The 26,446-nt window shown below is 36.9% G+C and overlaps 1 protein-coding gene across 1 annotated transcript; it reads left to right on the top strand.

The window, feature by feature from the left end:
- The first annotated feature begins 1,145 nt into the window (after positions 1 to 1,145).
- On the top strand, positions 1,146 to 25,479 carry SLC5A7 (solute carrier family 5 member 7). The gene is made up of 8 exons (XM_032419841.1): positions 1,146 to 1,323; positions 6,448 to 6,561; positions 7,327 to 7,482; positions 12,241 to 12,389; positions 15,189 to 15,332; positions 19,212 to 19,365; positions 23,009 to 23,226; positions 24,273 to 25,479. Exons 1-8 carry the CDS (start codon positions 1,146 to 1,148, stop codon positions 24,897 to 24,899), a joined length of 1,740 nt encoding a protein of 579 aa, XP_032275732.1. The 3' UTR covers positions 24,900 to 25,479.
- The last annotated feature ends 967 nt before the right edge of the window (positions 25,480 to 26,446 follow it).

The raw sequence follows: 26,446 nt of genomic DNA on the forward strand, positions 1-26,446 counted from the left end.
GCAGGAGGGATAGCGGGGAGCTGGGGAGCCCCCGGGCTGGGCTGGGGAAAGAAAGAACTTCCCAGCTCCGGTGTTCACAAAAGCGGAGCGCATCCAGCCTGCCCGCGCTTCTTTCGCTTCCCCTGAATCCGAGGGAGGCTAGTTCTTTCGCCCAAGGTCTCATCACCCACCTGCGGACACAAATACTTGTATTTCCCCCCAGAAACGTGCTTGTGTGAACGCGAGTGCATGAAATAGCCATAGTCACGAGGGCTGAAAAATAACAGAGAACAAGAATTCCAGGAAGTGCAGGCGTTAAAACTTGACATCTGTCTCTTAAAGAGTCTTGTTTTTAATACCTTTGACGCCCTCTTATATTTTTAGGCAATTCTGTATTCTTAAGTCGTTTTCTTGTATATACCATTAAAAGGGTGGGGGAGAGATGAAAAGAGCAAAGAACAATGGATGAGGAAGAAGAGCTGGCCAAGAGGGTGCACTCTTTAAACAATGTAACATCTTTAGTTGCTACAGTAACTTGGACCACAGGCACTTGTTGAAAATTGGAATTGATGTGTTTTTGAAACTGATTTTCCTAAGGTATTTTTCCCCCAGATATTTGCATGTCACATTTCTTCTGGAACCATTCCCTGAAATTGTTTGAAAGGAGAGATAGAGGAATGAATGAATGAATGTAAGACTGTTAGAATTCTCAGAGTAGTCTTACACTACCCTTTAGTTACTGAATAATTCTAGATGGAATAGTAAGTTAGTTCCAAAAGCCAAGTACATAATCTTTGTAAATGATTTCTTGACCAAGTTACAAGGTTAATTTTAAATTGAAAGAATTTATTAGACACAAAAAGTGACGGTGGTTACATTTGTTAAGCAGCATTTTCTATTTTTTTTCTTTTTCTTGAAAGCTCAAAACAATATTAAAGTGTTAAATAGTAATTAGAATAAAATAGTGGGCATGTGTTCGCAACTGCTAGTGTCATATGTAATTTCAATGTGCTTTTTCTGTAAGCGGCACAGGATCTCTCATGAGCCAGCTGGTTTATTCCCAGCTGCCTATGCATTCTTGGCTGGTTTATAATGCATTACTGTATTTTCTTCAGAAATCTTAATGAAGTAGCTATCTGTGGAAGAATCTGGACCCCTAAGTAAAAATGACTTTCCAAGTGGAAGGACTGATAGCTATCATCGTGTTCTACCTTTTAATATTGCTGGTTGGAATATGGGCTGCCTGGAGAACCAAAAACAGTGGCAGCTCAGAAGAACGCAGCGAGGCCATCATAGTTGGTGGCCGAGACATTGGTCTGCTGGTGGGTGGATTTACCATGACAGGTAGGTTCTGATGCCTCCACTCTGTGCTGCCCACCCCTCCTTAGCTTCTCAGAGTGACAAAGCATACCTTAGCCTTTGTCCTTTGGAGATCCCTTATATTCACTGCTTATATATTCTAAAAATAATTTTACATTTATTTAAAACAAAAATAAAATGGTTTCAACTCAGTAGTACTTGAACAAAATGATTTTATAATAAATCGCTGGACAGAATATGGATGAAATGAATCTGGGCTATCTGGACAGTTCAGTGGGTGGGAACAGAGTAAAAACAAAGAGGTGGAGAAAAGTGTCTTAGTCTTACAAGTTATGTGATAAAGTCAGTGTCTCATGTTCACTAACACAGGCACAAAGTTGTGACTTTGGGTGGTCTTAAAAGATGATGGTTTTCAACTAAATAAATCAGTTAGGGGCAACACAATTCCAAATTGATAGATGCCCTGTCTTGAAACCTAATTCTCCCATTTAATAAACTAATTAACTAATTCCCTCAGGGGAAGACAATCACATATTAGGAATCCACAGCACTGGAAAAAAAAAAAAACAACAACAACAACACAATGATTTCCATGAACCTTGATATAAAAGGGGAAAAGCTAGGGCGTGTCCTAACAGGAATGCCTCAGCCAGTATCTGCAGCCCTCTCCCTCTCAAACCACCTCTGGGCTCTGAGGATCTGATGCCCTGAGATGGCTCTGTTTAAGTGGTGACTTGTTTCTCTTTTATATTCTTCTTGGTTGTAGAAAATATTTCTGAAAAACAACAATTTAAAATTATATCTTTAATATTCACTAACAACACACATTTCACTTCTGATTCTTACTAGGTTTTTAAACATTAGCAATATAATCCACACTAACTGGAACTCTGAGGGCCCACTGGAAAATATCCCATCAGAAATCATATCCAAATGATGCCAAATTTCAGTCCTGATGTGCTATTCAAACGATTCATCTGTAAATGGAATGGTTTACCAAAGCAATCTGTGAAGACTACATCCCTGCTGGCCATCTGAAACCTACCATGTTCTAGAATAGTTTAAGGACTATAGGTTTTATTTTTCAGATATGCATATTTTATGTTAACTCTTTGTCAACTGTATATGGTTTCATATGATCTTCATGAAGCTCTTTATGTTTGCGCACCATGAAAGGGCTCTGGGGTTAAGTAAGGACACAGAGTTACGTGGTTAACAAGGACCAGAATCAGCACCAAACCCAGGTCTTCTGGCAGCCACGCCCTGAAGCCCCTGCAGGGTGCACTGCATGCAGACCTCCAGCTGACTTCACTGTCTTTCTTTATAAAGGCACTTCCTTTGTAAAGAGGTCCTTTTTTTTACCCTCTGTTGCTCAGTTTTTCTACATAAACACATATATAGAGCAAATTGTATCATGCAAAATATTTTCTGTGATAGCTAATATACACAGTTAGATTAAGTACAAAAACAATAAGAATCATCCATAAGCCTACCACCTGCATATATGTCTACTGAAATGTTAGTATACATTTTCAGATATGGTTTCTCTTATTATCCACCTATTGATGAACACCATACACAACTTTACATCTTCATTTTCATTGTTTATTATACCACAAACATTTCTTCTCTACCCTAAAGATCCAGATGTGATACTGGCATCTGAAGTGAATCAAAACATTGTGATTATATTCCCTTCAGGTTTTTCCTGTACAAAGAAAATGAGAAGAAAAACAAAATAAAACAGTGAAAGTTGATCTAACTCAAGAAACTGTTGAAAAGAATAAATGAGCTGCTCTATATCAAAGTCTTTGTTCATTGTAAATATTGTTCATTATAATGTTCTATTACTCTAATGTTATATCTATTGTGTTCATAAAGATAATATTTCAGAATTTGGTCTTTTAGCACCTAGAATGATTTTTTCAATGTAATAGTCTATTAAAGTATATAAAAAAATTTGAATCATGATATTTCATATGAAGTGTCATGGTCTAGCTCATTTTTTAAAGATTTTTTTCAGTCTTTCAGAACTGAAAAGAATCTTGGTCAATATCATAATTCATTTAAAATCTGAACCATATTATCTAAACCTTGTCAGATTCATTAATTGTATATATTTAACAAAGAATAAAGATTAAAAAATAAAAACGCATATAGTTTGAAAGAATTCTTGTTCTCACTGGTGAATCTGACATGAAATATACAGACATGAAGAGCAAATTCTGGCCTAAAAGGGATGAGACTGGTAAAAATGGGAGGACTTTAACATGATAAGTAACCAAGTCTTCACTTCTATATTATAATGTTGATATTCAGTCACCAAGTTTGTTTTGGACAAGGGAGAGGAGACCTGCACAATGAAAAATGATCATTAATAAGCTCTGTGCTCATAAGACCATTTACTTTATGCAATGAAAACATTGCTTGCATGTTGTTAGCAGTTCCAGTTGCCTAGCAGGAGAATCAGGTCTGATTCTGCACCTGTGAGAATCATTTCTTCAAGTCCTAGTTAGACATCCAGTGGAGGGGGGAAGCACTATTTATTTATTTATTATTTTTATTTTTATTTATTTTTATTTTTTTAAATTAACATATAACGTATTATTGGTTTCAGAGGTACAGGTCTGTGATGCATCAGTCTTCTATAATACCCAGTGTTCATTACATCACATGCCCTCCTTAATGTCCATCACCCAGTTACCCCATCCCTCCACCCCCCTCCCCTCCAGCAACCCTCAGTTTGTTTCCTATGATTAAGAGTCTCTTATGGTTTGTCTCCCTCTCTGGTTTCATCTTGTTTAATTTTTTCCTCTCTTCCCCTATGATCCTCTGTTTTGTTTCTTAAATTCCACATATGAGTGAAATCATATGATACTTGTCTTTCTCTGATTGACTTATTTCGCTTCGCATAATACCCTCTAGTTTCATTCACATCATTGCAAATGGCAAGATTTCAATTTTTGATGGCTGTGTAATATTCCAGTGTGTGTGTGTGTGTGTGTGTGTGTGTGTGTACCCCATCTTTTTATATTCATCTGTCGATGGACATCTGGGCCCTTTCCATAGTTTGGCTCTTGTGGACATTACTGCTATAAACATTGGGGTCCTTCGGATCACTACATTTGTATCTTTTGGGTAAATACCCAGTAGTGCAATTGCTGGGTCATAGGGTAGCTCTATTTTCAACTTTTGGGGAACCTCATACTGTTTTCCAGAGTGGCTGCACCAGCTTGCATTCCCACCAACAGTGTAGGAGGGTTCCCCTTTTTCTGCATCCTCGCCAACATCTGTCGTTTCCCAACTTGTTAATTTTAGCCATTCTGACTGGTGTGAGGTGGTATCACATTGTGGTTTTAATTTGTATTTCCCTGATGCTGAGTGATGTTGAGTATTTTTTCATGTGTCTATTGGCCATGTGGATGTCTTCTTTGGAGAATGTCTGTTTATGTCTTCTGCCCAGGGAAACCCTGTTTAAATTTTCTGGAAGGCTTAGAATGAGAGAAACAAATAATAGCATTTGTTATTTGTTAACACCCATGTAAAAGCTTCCAAGCAGATGAGAGTGGCTGTTAAGTGCATATTTGCCCACTTTAGGATTTTGTATATAAACTTTCCATTTAAATGTGTTTAAAATTCCTTTGCAGGGAGGTCTTTTCATGTTAACCTTTAAATAATAGTACTAACCCCACAACATTCTCTTCTTTGCTTTGTATTTGGATCAAAAGCCAGATAAATTTTGGCATGAATGCAATAGGTGTCTACCTGTCTTTGACAGTTTCATGTACATATTTTTTTTTTATTTTACTTACATTCTGTGAGATTTCAAATAACTTTTCAGAGTCAAATTTTATTCCCAGTTGGATGATATAGCCTAGAATTCAGACTCATATCTGGTAAGCCAGCCTTTGTTCCTCATAATTTTATACAAATTCTACAAGAGATTCTTTTAAATATTTTGGCAATACTCCTCAAAGGATATAAACTATAAAGATTTAAGTGTTCCATTAACTTTAGCTTTTCAGCAATAATCAAATATGATACTGCCTTCTCACAGAAAATGGTAGAGTTTATAGATCCTTCTTGGCCCAACCTTGTTTAACCAACATGTGTTTTCTTTGGTTCCTTGACCTCCTCCTTCAACGATTATGTTACAGATATTCTATTAAATAACACCTGAAGAAGATAATATTTCTTATTATTCTCCATGAAATATCAAATTTCTTACTAAAAGACCCAGATTAAAACAAAGAATACAAGTGGGTATGCAGTCAACATTTCAAATTCTAAATTATTTCTTATGCCTAAGTGCATGTTGGGTACTTGGCAAGAGGGAAGGAAAAGATAACTTACACTCACTTTAGGAAGCCTTGGAGCAAAAGTGTCATCTCTCCTTTAACATTTTAAGAAAGTAAGTAAGATGTTTAAGGTGATTAAGAAGTGACCCTATTAATAAAAATAAAATTTAAAAAAAGCACATGCATCCACAACTGCACATGCACATACTCCCCCTGCCACTCCCCTGCACCAGGAATATAACTGTGATCAATGTGAGAAGAACAATACAGTTAAAACAGAAGGACCTTAAAATAAAGAAACTTGATAAAAAGAAAAAAATAATAAAGAAACTTGACTTCATGTTATGGAGGCTGAAGTGTAAGTTGTACTATTATTGAGAATAGAAATAGTCATATAATATTTTGTATATAATGTCAGACTTTGGGATATAACAATATTGTTTGAAAGTATTGATGACTAAATAGACTCAGAAAAGACCCAGGGGAACACTGTACAGAGAAATATCATGTGAGCCATAAAGGGAATGTTAAATTTTCTACAAACCACTTTAAAGAACATGAAAAAATAAGGGAATAAATATAAATAATAGAATGTATTTAACTCAATACATTGAAAATGTTTTCATTTCACCAGTTAATTAATCCAAAAAAAAATATTGAGACAGCTTACATTTACTTTTGCATACTCGGTCTTTGAAATCCAATGTGTATTTTACACTCAGAACATTTCAGACCAGAGTAGCCAAATTTCAAGTGCTCAATAGTCACAGGATGCTAATGGCCATTGTGTTAAACTGAGCAGTATGCTAAGTATGGCCGTGTCTTTCCCTCACTGTTCATTCTATTTCAGCCACCTGGGTCGGAGGAGGTTACATCAATGGGACTGCTGAAGCAGTGTATGTACCAGACTATGGTCTAGCTTGGGCTCAGGCACCAATTGGATATTCTCTTAGTCTGATTTTAGGTAAGTGAAAGTTTAAACCTTAGTGACCCACTCAGTAAAGCATAAAGAACAGGAGTACAAACAACAAGTGCAATAACAAGTCAAACTGTGAATAACTATTGCGAAAAAAAAAAAATGTTACCAGAAATCTCTCAAGTAGATGTTACCAGAAATCGGTAACACTAATGCTTAAGATTATTTGATCCCTTGATTATGGAGTATGTTTTTTTAAAAATCCCTTGATCTATGGCAATAGAATTGTGAATTTCTTAACATATGATTTTTTTTCTTTCAAAAATAGTATAGAGGTATCATTAACAATGAATCAACTTGAATTGTACCTGAATTTCTTTTTGTAAATCAAACTAAGAAAAGGTCAAGAATATTATATAACAGAGTTCCTATTCTTTTTTTGTTTTTTTGCACTTAAAATACATTTATTGGATCTTGTGCTTAATCAGTGTCTGAATGCTATGCTGGGTGATACAAAGGCATTTTAGTGAGTGCCACACTGGTCCATGTTTTTCAATCCACATGCCTTGGATACACCATTCAATGGCCCTTTGGCTGCCTACAATGACAAATGTATTAAGAAATTCATGTTTGGTTACTAAATATGTCTTGGTTCTATACTCACAGTATATTTCAGACTAGTTCTTCCACACATATCAGTGTTCTAAAAAAGATTATTTCCCTTGAGAAATTATAGCATAGTAAAAAGTTGGCAAAGACTATTATCTTATGAATTTTTTATTTTCTCATAAACGCTTGTTTAATTTATTTTAGGTGGTTTGTTCTTTGCAAAGCCTATGCGTTCCAAGGGATATGTGACCATGTTAGACCCATTTCAGCAGATCTATGGAAAACGCATGGGTGGGCTCCTATTTATTCCTGCACTAATGGGAGAAATGTTTTGGGCTGCAGCCATTTTCTCTGCCTTAGGTAAGGACCTCTGCCTCTCTCTGGTTAACAGAACATTACAAACCCAACTTTACTCCCTTAAGCCACAGGCCAGGCCACCTGCAGCCTCCCTCACCTGGATGAATGCAACCATCTCCCCGCTTATTGTTCAGCGCTCCTCCTCTATTCTACACATAGTACAGACTCATCCTTCTAAAATGCAAATCTGATCATGTCCCTTTACTGTTCCTTTCCAAACTTTTAAGTAAGTGCATAAAGCTTTTTATGACTTAGGCTCTGATTCTTCTCATCATCGCCCCTCCTCCTTCCTTTTTCCAGAACTCTAAACCTCACCTCCTCTCTTGCCTCTAACACTGTGCAAGTCCAGATGCCCTCTACTTTGGACTCCTTCCTGCCTGCCCTTTTGCACATCTGCCTAGCTAACCAGGAAATGTCCTTCAGTCTTCTCTTAGATGTCACTTACTCGGACCAGTAATCCTGACCTCGCTGGATGCCTTTCCTGTGGGCTTCCTTAGGCACCTGGAATTTTGTTTTCATTGGACTTGTCACTTTGTATGATTATGTGCCTGTTTATCACGCCCAAATCCAACTTCAAAAAAGGGATTATAAATTTCTTGAAGGCAGGACTTGTGCCTTGTAATCTTATCACGAATGAATGAATGAGTGAATGAGTGAATCCTCTCTACTTTCTTCAAAAGAAAAACAATATTACTTCTTTTCTCAATGTAATCCTAAAGTACTGAGTTGTACACATGTTTAGGGATCTAGAAAATGAACTGAGACTCCAGTAAATGCTAAGGACCACCTATCCTGGGCTCAATGATTCTCAGCCCACTTAATAAGGTTTAGAAAACGAGAGATTTCAGTGGGATGGTGGGAGATTGTCAGTCAGGCTTGATAACCTGCCTTTTGATCAGGGGAAAATATAAACCATTTCACTGAGCGTTGAGTTCCTTCTTGAAGATCAACAGAGTTGGAAGTTCCACAACCTTCCTCAGTGAACTATGTCTGTGTTTGACATCAAGGTATCTATGTATGTTTCTCTCCATCTCTTCTTAGAAATGAAGATAAAGGGCTTCAGTCTACAGCTAGACCCCAAGTAGTCAAAGCAAAAGTAAGATAAGATGAATGTCCTTTTGTGGTATTTATTCCAGACCACAAACTTGTCTTCTGGCTTCAGTATTATCATCACATCTAACCTCTGTAATATCAGATATTAGTTTATGTTACCTTTCACTCCTTTCTTTTTCAAACTCCCATATAATCTTTCCTTCTTGGTCTCCAACTGTAAACTGAATGGATGATTTGATGTAGAAAAGAAGAGACTTTGATAACTATAAAATGCTGTATAACTCAGTTGAAAATGTTGCACTTTCTTGGTGCAATATAATAATACTCCACAATTATCATTGCACTTATATCCTAATGAAATTATGTGTAAAAATACACCTCCCTTTCCACCTTGCTCTCATTAGCCAAGAAGCAAGCAATGGGTAGTTTATTTGTCATTGGTTTCAATGCTAGAAAATGTTGATTTTAAGAACAAGCTGCCTGCTGAGATATTAAAAAAGGAGTGGGCTGAATAGCTAACAAAATACAAAATGTTCACTCTCATGGAATAAAGATCAATTTATATAACAGAGCCCTAAAGGGAGGATTGAATTAATAAACTAAAATTTCTTTTTTAAAAAGATTTATTTATTTTAGAGAGAGCACGAGCAGGGGGAGGGGCAGAGGAAGAGAGAGAGAGAAGCAGACTCCTTGCTGAGTGCGGAGCCTGAAGCGGGACTCGAACTCAGGATCCTGAGATCATGATCTGAGCCAAAATCAAGACTCAGACGCTCAAACAACTGAGCCACACAGGTGCTCCAACTAATATTTCTAAAGTATTTTGGAAATATAAACTTGAACTGCGCTCTGAACTTTGTTGCAATTAGTTGCTTTTGTATATGTGTGTGTCTATGTCTGTGTGTGTGACAATATATATGTAAAATATGTGACAATATTTATGTAAAATATGTTGATATATATATATCCCTCTCTACATAGATGCACACACATATCAAACAACATGTATAGAATCATTGCTGCTATTGCTTGAAGTATATGCTCTGGTAAACAGAATGTGTATTTTTAAATTAACACATATTTTCTTCAAAAATAATAGTTGGACATAATTCAAAATTAGAGTTTATTAGAAATAACTTGGAATGCTTAAGAATAGACAAATATAAGATCTATTACCACCTTCCTGTGAATGGGCTTAGTTCACCACTGAAACTGGGGAGAATTTTAAACTCTCTTCTTGGCATAAAGAGACAACATCCTTCACATGCATTTTTTTAAGAAATACATATTTAGGGGTGCCTGGGTGGCTTGGTCAGTTAAGCATCCACCTCTTGATTTCGGCTCAGTTCATGATCTTGGGGACATGGGATCAGTCCTGCATCAAGCTCCACACTCAGCTCCCAGGCTGCTTAGGATTTCTCTCTTCCTGTCCTTCTGCCCCTCTCCCAACTCTAAATAAATAAATAAACTCCTATTCACTATAAATAAATAAATAAATAAATAAATAAATAAATAAATAAAATCTTAAAAATGTATGTTTACACTTCTCACAACTCAAATTCAGTGAATTTTTATAACTTTATTTATAGTATGTTTATTTTTATGGCTGCATGAATAAAGTAATATTTCATAGCAGATCTGGAAGTATAACTTATTTTATTCACTACAAATGATGAAATTATTTAGAAAATATTTTAGGGGCGCCTGGGTGGCTCAGTTGTTAAGCGTCTGCCTTTGGCTCAGGTCATGATCCCAGGGTCCTGGGATCGAGCCCCACATCGGGCTCCCTGCTCGGCGGGAAGTCTGCTTCTCCCTCTCCCACTCCCCCTGCTTGTATTCTCTTTCTCACTGAGTCTCTGTCTGTCAAATAAATAAATAAAATCTTTAAAAAAAAGAAAATATTTTAGAGAAAAAGTTGATCCTAATCTTAATAGTGATAGAAAAGTGGGTGACTTCTTTAAAACCACTGAGTTGCAACCAAATGGTAGTATTTCCCGGTATCTAAATCTTTAGGATCCTAGTTCAGTGATCTTTCTTCTATACAGCCTCCCTCCCTACCTTTTGGAGGTGTAGAATTAATAAAATTTTCACTAATGGGTAAAAAATTAAACAGAAGTCCAAAGAGGCAGGGTAATAATTGTACTTTTCATAATTCATGAGATATGACTTAGAAATGTTGTTATTAAAGAAGAAAACCAGGCCAAAAGAAGAATGGCAAAGAATTGCAACTAAAGTTTCAGCATGAAGTAAATAATTGCAGGAAAAAAAAAAAAACTTGTTAAATATCTATACAACAATAACTCAGTCAATTATCCAAAGTCACTTATAAATAATTGAAATAATTGACCACCTTCCCTTGTCTTCATCCTCCAATTCCTTACCAGAATTTTCATTTTATTAATTGGCTTTACTCAAGAAAATAATTTTGTTACCAAATCCAAAGCACTAAGAAAAAAAAATCCTGAAAAAGATTTTATATTTTTATCTTAGATCAAAATATTTTATGCTGCTCCTTCAGAAAATGGATTTTCATCTCTGGTAGGTTGCATACACTGTTAGCATGCAATTGAGGAGTGGTGGCAGAACATAAGATTGCAATGAATGATATAAAAAAATCACAGATTTGCTCCGTGTATGTTAACTTTCCTATAATTGCTGTGTTTAACAATATAAAATATAAACTATATTACTTTTGAGAACAATGGGGAAAGGGTCTGTAAAACAGCAAGTGAATTCTGAACTGGAAATCCAAGAACCATAATGGGTCCAATTGTCCATTCCCTAATATTCTCATTGGAAATATAGACACCAACAAACAAAATAAACAAAGTCATAACATAAGAAAAACATAAATTTTATTTCTAAGGCAGGTTTAAAACTCTAATAATGAAAATTACTTAAAAAGATGATATTGAAATCTAGGGCCCTTCAACACATTGGTGTCTTAGCAGTGGGACTGGAATAAAATTTACCAATTTTATTATTTTCTTCTACAAAATTATCTTAAACATTGGTACTTTATACCATCTGTCATCTAAATAAAGCTAGCAAGGAGGCACCTGGGTGGCTCCAATTCTTGGTTTCGGCTCAGGTCCTGATCTCATGAGTCATGAGATGGAACCTCAAGTTGTGCTCTGCACTCAGTGGGAGTCTGCTTGGATATTCTCTCCTTCTGCCCCTTCCCCTGCTTGCTCTCTATTTCTCTCTCTCAAAAATAAATAAATAAATCTTTAAAAGAATAAAAATAAATTTAAAAAGCTAGCAGGGGTCAGAGTTAATGCAAAATGGAAATTGGGTGATTGTGCTTATCTCGAGGATATGAGTAAATATAGTGCATATAGCTAGTAAAAATTATTGCAAGTTCTTATAGTAGTATTAAATTTAGTGTATTTCATGGAATTCTGAAGTCATGTCATGAATTTTGGGTGTTGCACATAAACAAGTTACCAAAGCATCAATTTCAGAAAGAAGGAATATTTTTAAACATATGTGTATTTATATACATAAGTATATATATGTATATACATATGCAAATTATAGAGATTTTAAGATTTTTATATGAAAACTTACATTAACTATTATCATCCAATATATTTCGCATGACACAGGGAAAAATATCTGCTGTCACTGATCATTCAGTATATCCTTGAACAGAAAGTGGAATCCATTTGAGTACCTTGACAACAGCATTCTCTTGTCTGCTTTCTTCAGGAGCCACCATCAGCGTGATCATTAACGTCAATGTGCAAGCTTCTGTCATCGTCTCTGCACTGATCGCCACTCTGTACACGCTGGTGGGTGGTCTCTATTCTGTGGCCTACACCGATGTAGTTCAGCTTTTCTGTATCTTCATAGGCCTGGTAAGTGGAGCCATTCACAGACTTTCTTTCTTCTTTTACTTTCCTCTCCTTCTTTCTAAAAGGTAATGTGGTATTTTATATGAACTCAGCAAAAATTAATAGAAATGTTATTTTCCATCATGAATAATACATAGTAAGTCATGTACCATTTGAAATTTTAGATTTCTCAGTGAATTAATTGGACAAAAAAATGTAATCATTTTGCTAGATTTTGACAGAAAATATGCCCTCAGTTTAATTCTTAGAAAGGTCTAGGGCTTCCTTTCCTTCATGCCTACGTTTGATGGAAACTTATGTGTGCTCTTCCTTGAGTTTGAATGCAACACACTTTACTTAGAGTTAAAATGTAACTGAGCAGGGAGCCTGAAGTGGAGCTCGATTCAAGGACTGAAGGATTATGACCTGAGCCAAAGGCAGATGCTTAACCTACTGAGCCACCCAGGCGCCCACTGCATTGGTCTCTTAACCTTCCCCTGTAATTGTTTTAAGTGATCCATAAGACTGCTCATAAGACAGAAATTATCACATTTGAAAAACTGTGGGTTTCAATATTAATCATCACTATTTGTGGTCTAAAAACAAAGAAAAGGCTTAATTATATAAGATACTAGAAATATTTATTATATATTGCTTATAAATCCTAAACTAAATTAGGTAATATATGTGTGTTTTATTCAGTAAAAGGTATTGTATAGTTATGAGACGTATTATTGGTATTACATTAAAAGTGCTTTTGTGTATTATGAACACATTTTAGTCAACGTTGAGCCTTTGCAAACTCAACATTTTAAAATGTGAAGACTGCATTATTATACATATAATAATATCCAACACCTAAGACATATCCAAGAAAATGGTGTGAGTACTCCATGCTGGGCACTGTAGTGGGTTCATACACATGTATGTTATCTCAGCTTTGTAGCCTATAGGACCAGTGCCCTTGGAGAAAGACCACAGAAAGAAGCAGCTAAGGCTGCACATCATGACTCCCTTCCCATGGATGATTAAAGCACACTTGAGCCTCCTTTTTTTTCCTTCTTTTTCTCAGAATGAAAAGCTCTTCACTCTATTTTAATGCTTACACTAGACATTTAGGAATGAAAAATGAAGTCGAAGCTCATACTCATTTTTGTTTTGTTTTTTATTTCCTAGCATCTGTAATAATGGGAGGAGCATTTTAAAAGAACTGACTACAACTAAAATTACAGTTTAGCCATAAATTTACATATGCTAGCAATGATCACAACATTTCCTCTTTTTCCATTAGCATCTATGTGCATTTCATGGAATCTCATTCACTAGTATCTTAGTTGAATTCAAGTCAATTTAATTTGCTTAATGACTCCTACTTTCTTATTTTTAAATTGTCAAAAGCAAGTGAACAGTGCTGAAATTCAGAATTCTGCTTAGTATCATCATAAACTTCCAGAAATAAATCTCTGTTCAGAACTTGGAGGCAAGTTGGGTTTGGCAATGACAGATCTCTTAGCTGATGCACTTGGTATACCAAGAAAGACAATGCTAGGGGATGAAGCTATTTATTGATGATATATGTAATTTCTCATTGCTTTTCATGAGATCAGAACTTAAAATACACAGGAGCATAAATCAAGCATGCGAGTATAAAGATGATAGGACAAATATATGTGGGGATAGATGTTAGAGTGGTTTTCTGCTACAAAATGTAACTAAACTAATGAGGAATCTAGTTGTCTTGGTTACTAGTTAAGAGCCTATTGACTTGACTGAGTAAAAGGCCAAGCTTGGTTTGTTTTCCAAGCTTCAAATGGCTATACATGCATACATAATTAATGAATCAATTTACACCTTAAACGATCTCCTCTCAAATTCTCCAATTCTGTTGATTTTATCACCATCCTTGGAGCTCCACAACTGTAAATTTGAGGTTCATCTGTTCATTTTCTTTCTCTAACTTCTTCCTACTGTAATCTAAGGGCTGCTCAGTCTCCCTTCAGAACTCTTTTCAGTACCAATGTCTTTCCATTTCTAGTATCATGGCTCTATTTAAGGCCCTTACCTGGGTCATATCAGTGCACCTACTGCTTTTCCTAACTCCTCCTTCTCCTAAGCTCACTGTTCACATCTATAATATTAAAATGCAGAAGAAATCTACTAAAATCTTTTCACAACTCAGAAGAAATGCCTCTAGCTTCCAGTTGACCACAAAACAAAATATAAACCCCTTAGCTTGCAATTCAAATTTCTTGCCATATATTTATGTTTATCTCTCCCGTTTCCCTAAGCCACTCCCATGCCAGCACACCTTGTCATGCAAAAGATCTGTGTGCACACCCTGTATGTTTTTCTCTTCTTTGCCTTGTTCCACCTAGACGGCCTCCCCATTCTCTTCCTTCTTTTATTAGCCCTGGGCTCACCCTTGAAATTTTGTCTCACCCACCAAGTTCTCAATCAGATCTTTCCTTGTCACTTTAATAAATGGACATCTTTCTCTAATTCAAGGAGAACATTAAAAGTTTATATATCGATATAATGTTCTCAAATTCAATGTTTTCTTCCCAAAGGTTGGCTGACTGCTCCTATAATTGATATGACATGGTATAATTAAGCACAGGCATAGATAATATGTTCCTCTAACTTTTGTAAATCAGTATTTCATGGCGTCCCACAGAGAACGTGATTCCAGGTTCTTCTCTGTCTGAACAAGAAGAACAACCGAGCTATGTAGTCTCTGAGAAAACAAACACATGGCTAAACCTTGTGTATATGAGACAGGCAAAAGCCATAGCTTAACTCTGTCACGTCCCTCTCTGGTTGCAGTGGATCAGCGTCCCTTTCGCCCTGTCGCATTCTTCAGTTACTGACATTGGGTACACTGCTCTGCATGCCAGATACCAAAAGCCTTGGCTGGGGACCATTGAATCATTTGAAGTCTATACTTGGCTTGATAGTTTTCTGCTGTTGGTAAGTAATGCCCTTACCTGAGGAAGGCAATTTCATTTTTCCTAAAATCAAGTGCATTTTTCAGAGTTAAGGTTTATATGTAAATATCACCTACTGGCTCATGTCTATTTCTGCACTGACTACTTCCTGTTGGAAGGATGGAGCCACTTACTGACTATGGTAGCTGATTAGTGTCAAAGTGGAGAGAGAGTGAAGCCTTAAAGGGAGAATGTCTGCAGGGTGATGTATGGTGTATCCACATTCCTATTGTGCTGTAAGTAAGGAACACCATGCCCTACCCCCAGGGACTTCCCCAGTCTGACGCCAAGCCATCTAAAAGTTTTAATTTGTATTTTGGATTAAGGCATTAAAACCAGCTTCTTCTGAAATAAGTAACCCATTCAGTTTCTAATTACTGAGTAAGTAAATTACTGCCAAAAGGCCTTTAGTGCAGACAGAAGTTGGGAAAGGAGGTGTCATTCAGGAAAGATGCCAAGAAAGAAGCACTGGGAAGTCAGAGACAGCTTAGGAATTTGCAGAACTTCAGGGTGAAGGTGTTGGTAGTGAGACGTGGGGCACAGAAGAAATAAAGGCAGATCACAGATTGAGGGAAGAGGGAAAAACCAAAAGAACCTGCCAGATTTTGTGATTTTGCTAACTGGAGAGGTTACTTACAAAAGTAAAACACTGTATTTAATTTCAAAATAAGAAATAGATTAATGTTTATATAAAAATTAAGCGGAGATTATTTTTGTTTCCTTTTTTGAGGGTTCACAATATTTTATGATTTCACTTTGTATTTGTGGCACTTTGCTAAATTTCAGCACTAAAAGTAGATGTGTCTGTCCCAGTAGAGAAATTCCTGGTAAGAAGGCAGGAAAACATGCAAACAAGCTGTTTCCAGGGGTGGGGGGGAGGGCTTCTTTCCCAAGGATTGTTAAGAAATGTACTGGCTGACATTTTTCTAGAATGGTTTATAATTATGAATTGAATGGAGAAAGGGTTAAATATTATAAGTATGTGAAAATATATCTGCATGGCAGGTATATTTATGGTTATATGGAGGAGATTATGGCACTCAGAGAAGATAGACAGTCTGTTGATAATCACACCATTGTGTGAATGAGGGATTGAAATAAAGCATCAAGACCCTAAAATCATTTCTCCTACACTATACTTTAGTCCTCAGATTTATTAATCTTCAAGATAAGGCATTATATCCAATGACTGCTAAAGTTTCCTCCATCCCCCCAAAATTATATGACTAAGTCATATTCATTCTTCAAAATGTAACATAAGTGGTAGTGAAATGATAGATGTTGAGTGAACGAATGAGTGAACTGTAGAAGTATGCCTCGAAATGTTTCGCCAAGGGTGTCTGATCTTCCAACTGTCTCTCTCAACTTCCACTTGTCATAAGTGACTTGTGGAGTCCTGCTCTGGATACCTTCCACAGATCTCCCAGCCCCACCCTGAACCTGCTCGCTGACAGCATTCCTCAGCTGGCCTATTGTGGTGGCCCTTCACAGTCTCCATGTGGCGGCCCGCCCGCATCCCACTTGTCCAAACCCTTCTTCCACCTTGCCATCAGGCCTTCTGTTTGTCTGCGGAGGTCAGATTTTACCTTACTTACAAAGCTCTGATGACCTAAATGTCCAGAGAGATTGGCATGTAAATTATGGTGTATCGATTCATACAGGCGTTGAAATTATTAATGAATATTCATTGGCATAGAAAATGTTAAGGGTATTCCGACAGTCCTGACTTTTAATGGTTCGACTTAGGTTTTCAACTTTGCAATGGGGAGAAGGCGATAGCATTCAGTAGAAACCCTAGTTTGAATTTTGGTCTTTTCCCAGGTTAGCAATAGGGGGTATGATCCTCTCTCATTGTGCTGGGCAGCGGCAGCCAGCCACAGCTCCTAGTCAGCCATGAGGGTGAACAACGGATACACTGACAAACATTCTGTACCCATACACCATGCTGCTTCTCATTTTCGGTATAGTATTCAATAAATTATATAAGATATTCAACACTTCATTATAAAGTAGGCTTTGTGTTAGATGACTTGCCCAACTATAGGCTAATGTCAGTGTTCTGACCATGTTTAAGGTAAGCTAGATTGAGCTATGATGTTCACTAGGTTAGGTGTATTAAATGCATTTTTTATTTTGACTTCAGATATTTTCAACTTATGATGGGTTTATTGGGATATAACCTCATTATAAGTCAAGGAAGATCTGTATTGATTAACAGGTTGCAAACCAAAGGAAAAGTTTTGGAAGAATACAGACTTGAGGGCGCCTGGGTGGCTCAGTTGGTTAAGCGACTGCCTTCGGCTCAGGTCATGATCCTGGAGTCCCTGGATCGAGTCCCGCATTGGGCTCCCTGCTCGGCAGGGAGTCTGCTTCTCCCTCTGACCCTCCCCGCTCTCATGTGCTCTCTCTCATTCTCTCTCTCAAATAAATAAATAAAATCTTTAAAAAAAAAAAAAGAATACAGACTTGAGGCATGGATTATGAATTTTAGAATTTCTTCTTTTACTTTTTTTTTTTTTTTTTTACTTTTGAACATGTATAGCTTTTATACGGAAGAGATTATCCTGGAATCAATATGTAACAAGCACTCTGATTAACACAGAGGTGAGAGTTGATAAACAAGACATCCCAGAATTTAGAGCCCAGTGAGAGAGACAGGCAATTAAAGAAACAACTTCAGTACATTGTAATATGGAAAATTCATTCATCAGTTCACTCATTCATATGATAAATATTTATTGAACACCGACTGTATGCAAGTCAGAGACCCATGGCAGTAATCATGGGGAAGGAATTCCCCAGACTCCTCTTTAGCCACTCCCACACACCCTAACCTTTAATCAAGCCAAAGACACAGTGGTCTCAGAGCTGTTTCATTGTTCTTTTTTCTTTCTTCCTTTTTCACACTGAATTCTCTGCCAGGGGCTCTCTTCTCTCTCCATCTCTATATAGTGACACCCTCTCAATGCTTAAGGACTGACTCCATGCAATTCTGTAGGTTTTCCTGATTACCATGCAGTTGTCCTTCATCCCACTTTCCCTCCTCCCTCTGTTACTCCTGAATAATTAATTTTCTCATTTTTCTTCCCATGCATACCTCCTTATAGCAGGCTACAAATTACATTATAGTTCACTGTCTCCAAAACGCTTATGAATGCATATCCTCAGTAAGAATTGTAAGCACACTCCCAATGTAGATATATGTAGTTATGAATTACTTACACATAGGGTACTAATACATTATATAATCATTTAATAAAAAGAATGTAACATATAAGTATGAGGTAAAAAAGAGTATAAATAGAAATTCTAATATTTTATTTGATGCTATTGTCTATATTGTCTTGAGCACTCTGTACACCCCGCTTTGGAAAACAGTGTGTTGCATTGACTCTCCGATATGAACAGGTTGCTCCAGAGCAAGAAACCATTCCCCTCACTACCATCCTATTACCTGGTTCAGAAATATTTATTGGGTTTTATTGATTCAAATTAAAATTCCTCCCTTCAGAATCTTAATTTTTTGAGACAATTTTGTGATGGTTAAAACCTCCAGACGAAAACAGGTTGAAGGCTTCTGGATAGTTGTAATGCAGTTTGAAATAGGTAAATTAAAGAATAGAAAAGGTTGGGCTATGTAATGATGAAGGAAAAAAACTTGAGGAAATTCTGCATAGTTGAAGATGTGACAATGACATGATCACAATTGAGATGTTTGTCATGTAGGACTCTTTATGGCACATCAGAACCATACATATGACTATTGTGAATGTGACTGTAAAAAAAAAAAATCTTACTTAAAAATACCTAATAGATGTTGTTTGCCTCCAATTCATTCTGAGTCCCTGTTGTTTCCATGCAGATGCTGGGTGGAATCCCATGGCAAGCCTACTTCCAGAGGGTCCTCTCTTCATCCTCAGCCACCTATGCTCAAGTGTTGTCTTTCCTGGCAGCTTTTGGGTGCCTGGTGATGGCTCTACCAGCCATACTCATTGGGGCCATTGGAGCATCAACAGGTATATCTCTTGCCACTTCACTAATTGACCCACTGAGGCTTCACTGAAGTGACTAATTACCACCCACTGCCCTCCTTCCCCCACTTGCCCTCTTACCCCCACTTAGTTGATTGTTTCTCATCATATTCATATAGACTTTTATTATAGCATTCAAATAATTGTATTATAGCCCAGTGCCTCCAAACAGTTTTTGATTGCTCTCACCACTAATAAAATATATGTGAGCATACCCCCCCCCATGTTGGTATACTTAAGAATTGTGTATATGTAATCCTGTCAGCAGTGGTTCTCAGTCAAGGTGCACATTGACATCATCTGGGGAGGAGAAGAGATGCTTTAAAAAAACCTATTTCTATCTTACCCCACAGGGATTTTATTTTAATAATCTAAGATGGATCCAGAGACTGGTGTTTTTTAAAGCCCCTTGGTTGGTCAAAGTTGGTCTGAGTTGAAAGCTACTGGCTTAGAAATCTAACTGACACCTAAGGACCACTTTGAACTGGAGATTCCTGCTTTACATTCTTAATAGTTGGTTAATTAAAAGTTTTCTTTCTTGGAGAAATAAATCAATAGGTGTGCAGGTAAAGGTAAACTTAAGGTACTGAGACTTAGAGAATAACTTACTCAAAATTGGTAAAAAGAGCATAATGAGATGCTTGTCTCCTAGTTAGCCTCTATCTAAGACATTTTTAAAATCTCACCATTAATTTAATTGAAATTGTTAATTTCTCCTGAAACTTACATATCTATGCTATATAGCTTCCAAGAGCATTCATGAAAATACATCACAGTAACCCAAATTCAAAGAAGTCCTGTAGATAGAAATCATTAAAACAGACTAAAGAAGTTTACCTTGCACTCCACTGTGTTTTGTAAAGATGATACAGGTGATACACCCATGGCTATTTTGATTTTCAATTAGTAGAGCTACTTACTGGATTATGTCACTTTTACAAGAGCAGCCATGTTTCATAGTGTACATTCTCCATTCCAGTTGTTCATCCATAGCATAAACAAGCACTTAAAAAGATGACTGACAAAGGTGATTGTGTGCCTCTGAATAAAAAATAGCATTTCTGTCACAATCAAAAAACAGATCTGGCTGTGTACTCACGCTTGTGCATGTGTGTGGGTGTTCGTGTGTGTGTGTGTGTGTGTGTGTGTGTTCGTGTGTGTGTGTGTTGTAGGACAGCAGACTAAAAAAGCCAATGTAAACTCTATCTTTTTCTTGGATTAGGTACACATTCTTGGTTGTTATTTCTGGTACCATAACGTCTCAATGAATGCTATAAAATTGGCTTCAACAAAGCATATCTTTGAACAACTGTAGTGGAAAATGGGGGAAGAAAAAAGTGATAGGATTCAAGGGAAACCATTCCTATTTGGTCCTGGAATTACGCCATAGAAGTTCAGCAAATAAAAAAGGAGCTATACTAATGTACATTTAAAGATTCCATTGTATTCTTCAGTACATGATAGTATAACTAAACAGTAAAGAACTATATATTCAAAGATAAACTTATTTTTTTGTTTGTTTTCACCATGATTGTCTCCATCTTGCATGGTACACAAGGTATTTTTGTAACCTTTACAATAAAGCCTTAATAGCCATTTTCTAAAATCAATTCGAAGATATAATTCCTTCTATGAATTCTACAGTTCAGCAGACCAACTCATCATAAAATCTAAATAATCTTATAGCCTATTTTACTAGTGGCTTATCTCAGATTCTGTTGAAGAAGAATAATATTAATGTTGGTGAGTCTTAGACCATTAATGGACAGGTTTGTATAAATCAAAACTTTCAGGTTTTTGGCTGCATTTAAAAAATTAATGGAAAATTTGGAAAATAATGCTGACAGTGTTTAATTGATCATGCAATTCCTTCAATTATGATAAAAAAGACAAACTTTCTGAAATAAAAAATACAGTGTCTTATTTTCTTCATAGTATCAATATCAGATATAATTTCTAAGTTTCAAATTTTAAAACTTGAAAGCACATTTGCCTATTTTTTTTTCAAAAAACCGTTTATATATTTGAAGAAACTGCATGTTGCTTACTTGGCTTTGTGGTTTTAAAAAACATTTTCAGACACTTACATATATTACTTATTGTATGAAAATGTGTGGTTGTATAATTTATGAATGTAGTTTTTCTAAATCAGCTTCACAGTGTTATTTTGTGAGATAAAAAAATTGGTAATACTCTGTAATGAAATTTTACTCCAAAGGTTAATCTATTGCACTAACTATAATTTGGTGAATTCCCAGATTTTGGCTGAATATTATCATCATTCAGACCTATGCAATCAGAATCTTTCAGGATACTCTGCATTGTAAAGGCATGCCTGAGAGATCCCAGTGTTCATTAAGGTTTGCGAACCACTGAATTAATCCAATGATGATTCTTCTTTTTACTTCTTGCTTTAACAAAATCAAGCACTTGCCATTCTCTGCGCATTTCTTCCTTATCCTCACAACTGTCAAACTGGCTCATTGCTTTTAACAGCCTGGCCCACAGACTTAGCCAGAGATGTGCTGCAAACAGTTGCCTGTGGATCTCTGGTGCCCATGCCCTCCTGCTTCCTTGAGACTCTTTTTATCTTTTATGTTTTGAGTCCTTTTACACAAAGTCCAAAATCCTCCTGAAGTGCAGGCTCATACCTGCACTTTCTACTCAATAAAGCAAGGACTTTCTTTTACATATCATGCCTCCTGTTTCCAGGAGGTAGAATCCAATGCAAGAAGGAATTTAGTTGGGAGAAAAATAATGTTGAGGGAGCTCCAAAAACCAAGTTTATATACAGGAAGAGGATGGGTGAGAATAGCTCCACTATCGTCTATGCATTAATGAATGTCTGACTGAGGACTGAGCACTGAAACACTAAGTGTCCTCTCACATCTCCAACTGGTTGAAGAAATACTCTATGCTTTTGTTTTATAACATTTGTTTTCTATGATTCTGTCATAGAAATCACATGACAATTTGATGTCATAATTACAGAATAGAAATAGGTAGAAATCAAATGACAATTTGATGTCATAATTACAGAATAGAAATAGGTAAAGGTAGGTAAGTAAATAGATGATTGACGATTGTTAGATGATAGATAGATAGATAGATGATAGATAGATAGATAGATAGATAGATAGATAGATAGATAGATAAACAGGTCTTATGAATAAGGCTAAGTGTAACCAAAACCCATTAGAAGCCAGAATTGTATATAAGACAATGGACTTCCCACCTACTCAGACCAACATACCTAGTTAGATTTCTAGACCGAATTATAGACTTCTCCTTTTTTTTTTTTTAAAGATTTTATTTATTTATGTGACAGAGAGAGACACAGCAAGAGAGGGAACACAAGCAGGGGGAGCGGAAGAGGGAGAAGCAGGCTTCCTGCTGAGCAGGGAGCCCGATGTGGGGCTCGATCCCAGGACCCTGGGACCATGACCTGAGCCGAAGGCAGACGCTTAACGACTGAGCCACCCAGGCGCCCTAGACTTCTCCTTTAGTTAGACTTATTCATACATTCTGAATTTATTTCAAAAGCTCCTAGTAAATAGGATGACCCCCAGATGGATAAAGAACATATGGTTCTTTGGTTGTTTTTACATGTGTTTTTTCTATTCAACAGACTGGAACCAGACTTCATACGGGCCTCTAGGTCCCAAGGACAAAAATGAAGCGGACATGATCTTACCCATTGTTCTGAAGTATCTCTGCCCTGTGTACATTTCTTTCTTTGGCCTTGGTGCAGTTTCTGCTGCTGTTATGTCATCAGCAGATTCTTCAATCTTGTCAGCAAGTTCCATGTTTGCCCGGAACATCTACCAGCTTTCATTCAGACAAAATGTAAGAATGGTTTTTCCAAACGTAACGTTATTGTTGTTGTTGTTGTCATCATTGTATTTATTGTGTCTGTAGTATTATATGTTTATTAATATCCTGTATTAAAATCGGACTCTAGTTTGATTAAGCACACAAGGTTAAATAATGCTGAATTTTATTTAAGCGGTACATAAACATTTTTAATGCATGTTATCATTTATCTTGGTATGAAAGGGACCAAATCAACACTAGCATTTTTCGAGAGGTACAGTCATATTGCTATAATTTATATTTCTTGTCTTTCTAATGAAAGAGTCATGAAACCTAAAACATCGAAAAACTTTGAGTTTAATCAAATATGATAAGAAACTTGAAGCAGAGCATAGTGAATAAGTTATTTCCTGGGCATTTGTGTAGCATCTGTCCCACTCTTCACTTGAACTCCCAAGTCTATATTGGTAAGAAAATTGCCTTTCAGTGTGATTGACCTTATTGAATCAAGTAGGTGCAGAACAGCACTGTTGTGTCACTGAGGAGCCAATAACCCCTATTCACCTTCTTCCTTCACTAAGGTTTTGTTTTTCTCTAGTTTTTCTAGGTCGTAGTGAACAAAATGGTTCCACTTGTTTTTAAGGTGACTGGGCTTAAAGATGGTAGGACTCCCAGGAGACAGCAAGCAAGGGTGGGCCATACCTCCTCACAGCCACATAGGAATTAGTCCTTAATTGTCCTTAATTCCTTATGTAAAATATGTGAAATCCTTTCTTGCATTATTATTCCCCTATGGCAGCATGTTAGTTCATCTCACCTCTCCCCTGCGCATTCAGGGAAAGGTGTAGCTGCCTGTGCTTCTGCACATGGCACACAGAAACCCCTCCCAAAGGCCCACCAGGGAGGCCACCTAGACGGCTTGCTCCCTACGATGTGGTTTAGGTGATTTTGGCCACATTGAACTATATGAACCAGGGGAATTGTTTACACCAGCTTTAAAGCACAGAGATACATCTCATACTTCACCTAAATGAGCCAGTGCACTGTGTGAAAAGCTGTTACTGTGGCAATTTTTACAGGCATCAGACAAGGAAATCATCTGGGTCATGCGAATCACCGTATTTGTGTTTGGAGCTTCCGCCACAGCCATGGCCTTACTAACGAAGACCGTGTACGGGCTGTGGTACCTCAGCTCAGACCTCGTTTACATCATCATCTTCCCCCAGCTGCTTTGTGTGCTCTTCGTCAAGGGAACCAACACATATGGGGCTGTGACAGGTTATGCGTCTGGCCTTTTCCTGAGAATAACTGGCGGGGAGCCATATCTGTACCTGCAGCCCTTGATCTTTTACCCTGGTTATTACTCTGATAAGAATGGCATATATAATCAGAGATTCCCATTTAAAACCCTTGCCATGGTTACCTCATTCTTATCCAACATTTGCATCTCCTATCTAGCCAAATACCTATTTGAAAGTGGAACCTTGCCGCCCAAATTAGATGTGTTTGATGCTGTTGTCGCAAGGCACAGTGAAGAAAACATGGATAAGACAATTCTGGTCAAAAATGAAAACATTAAGTTGGATGAGCTTGCACCTGTGAAGCCCCGACAGAGCCTAACTCTCAGCACCACTTTCACCAATAAGGAGGCCTTCGTCGACATCGACTCCAGCCCAGAAGGGTCTGGGATTGAAGATAACTCATAATGACCCCATCCAAATAAAATATTGCTTTCACAAACAGAGCACCACAGCAGGCTAATCTGGGTTGCAGCATATAAAAAATATACTTTAAAAACAAACAGCATTCAGGAAGACAAAAATCCATATAAAAGTGCAATTGCAAAAGTGCAAGCCAAGCTAGAAGGAAGCATCTGTGAAAGCAACAGCTTGCTTTCTCATCGATATTTCTCATCCTCATTTCATTCTGACTCTAGTTAGTTTTGTTAAGTATTCAAAATTGAATTAAGACCCTCTCAAAGAACAGAGGGCCAAACAGAGTATTTATTCTGAAAAAAAGAAGTAGACACAAAACGAAAGAGCCAAGGAAATTAGGTGGGCTTGATCCAGACCTTGTCTGTTAATGCACTAGTGGGTCTAGTTTACGGTCGCAGTGAAGCAGGAGAGGAACTTGCCATCCCTCCAATGAATGGTGCAACAAATTAACCACTGATTGTCCTGATGTGATGATTAATCCCTTCTTTCATGTTCTTAACTAGAACATTTACTGAATATGCATTTCGTTTCTCTTTTTATAGTGGCACATATTATTCTGAACGCAGACAAAGCAAACACACACAAAATATCATGTTGTGTCATTTCTTTAGGTACAAGGTAATAGGAAAGTAGAATCCATCTTTGTAGAGGAGCACTGGTTCCTTTGAGTGTGTCTAATAGCTACCATATGCATTGAGACACATACCTGGAGGATGGAAGTCATGACTATTAGGCAACCTTAAAGCAATAAATCAAGAAGGCCATTAAGCAGAAAGTGACAGGAAGAAGAGTGGGTTTCCACTTTCATCTGAAGTTTATATAGTTTTGCTTCATGATAAAAGAAGTAATGTCTTGGCTTCCTATCTAAATTGGTATTGGAAGTGAAATTGAGCCATATATAAAGTGAGGTAGCAGCGTAGCGCCAATTAAGGTTAACGAGAGATGAACAGCACCTCTTGATAAAACTAGAAAAACAAAACCCTCTCAATTTTGAACATTCATTCATTTATGAGGATGATTTAGTGTCAAGAGAGTGACTCTGTGGCACTTTTTGCAAAAACCAGTCTTAGGTACTAGACAAATCACCACTACAGAGAGTAGATAGTGAATTTTAAAATGCAGAAGAAAGCAGAAAGTAAAAATAAGTCCCAAAGGGAAAAAGCCATCAATTTTAACATTTGGTGTCCACATAACTTTCATGAGGTTGGTCATTAAATATTATTTTACTCCGTTTCTGGAGTTAAAAAATACATATGTGTATATAAATATGCAATGGTTTATATGATTTTAGAATTTTAAATGCTTTCCCAGTAGTCACATTATAGAAATAACCATAGCTGTGTCTACAAAAACAGAGTGAATTGATGAGCTAAAAAATTATCTGAGCATTTGATCCAATAAGGAAAGGCAACATGACTTATTTAAACTAAAGCACATTGTCCAAAAACATTTGTTTTGCAATTCATAGACAAAATGAAGTTAATTCAGTGTTCAACATTAAGTATAAAAGTTGTGTTGAGGAAGCTAGAATTCCTTTT

The sequence above is a fragment of the Phoca vitulina genome, unplaced genomic scaffold (assembly GCF_004348235.1).
Source record: "Phoca vitulina isolate PV1807 unplaced genomic scaffold, GSC_HSeal_1.0 scaffold22, whole genome shotgun sequence".
Lineage (NCBI taxonomy): Eukaryota > Metazoa > Chordata > Mammalia > Carnivora > Phocidae > Phoca > Phoca vitulina.

Bases quoted from the DNA above. Each gene is read 5' to 3' on its own strand.
- SLC5A7 (XM_032419841.1), top strand. From the start codon at position 1,146: ATGACTTTCCAAGTGGAAGGACTGATAGCTATCATCGTGTTCTACCTT. The intron at 15,333-19,211 runs GTAAGTAATGCC...GTTTCCATGCAG, and splicing joins TTGATAGTTTTCTGCTGTTG to ATGCTGGGTGGAATCCCATG. The intron at 23,227-24,272 runs GTAAGAATGGTT...CAATTTTTACAG, and splicing joins AGCTTTCATTCAGACAAAAT to GCATCAGACAAGGAAATCAT.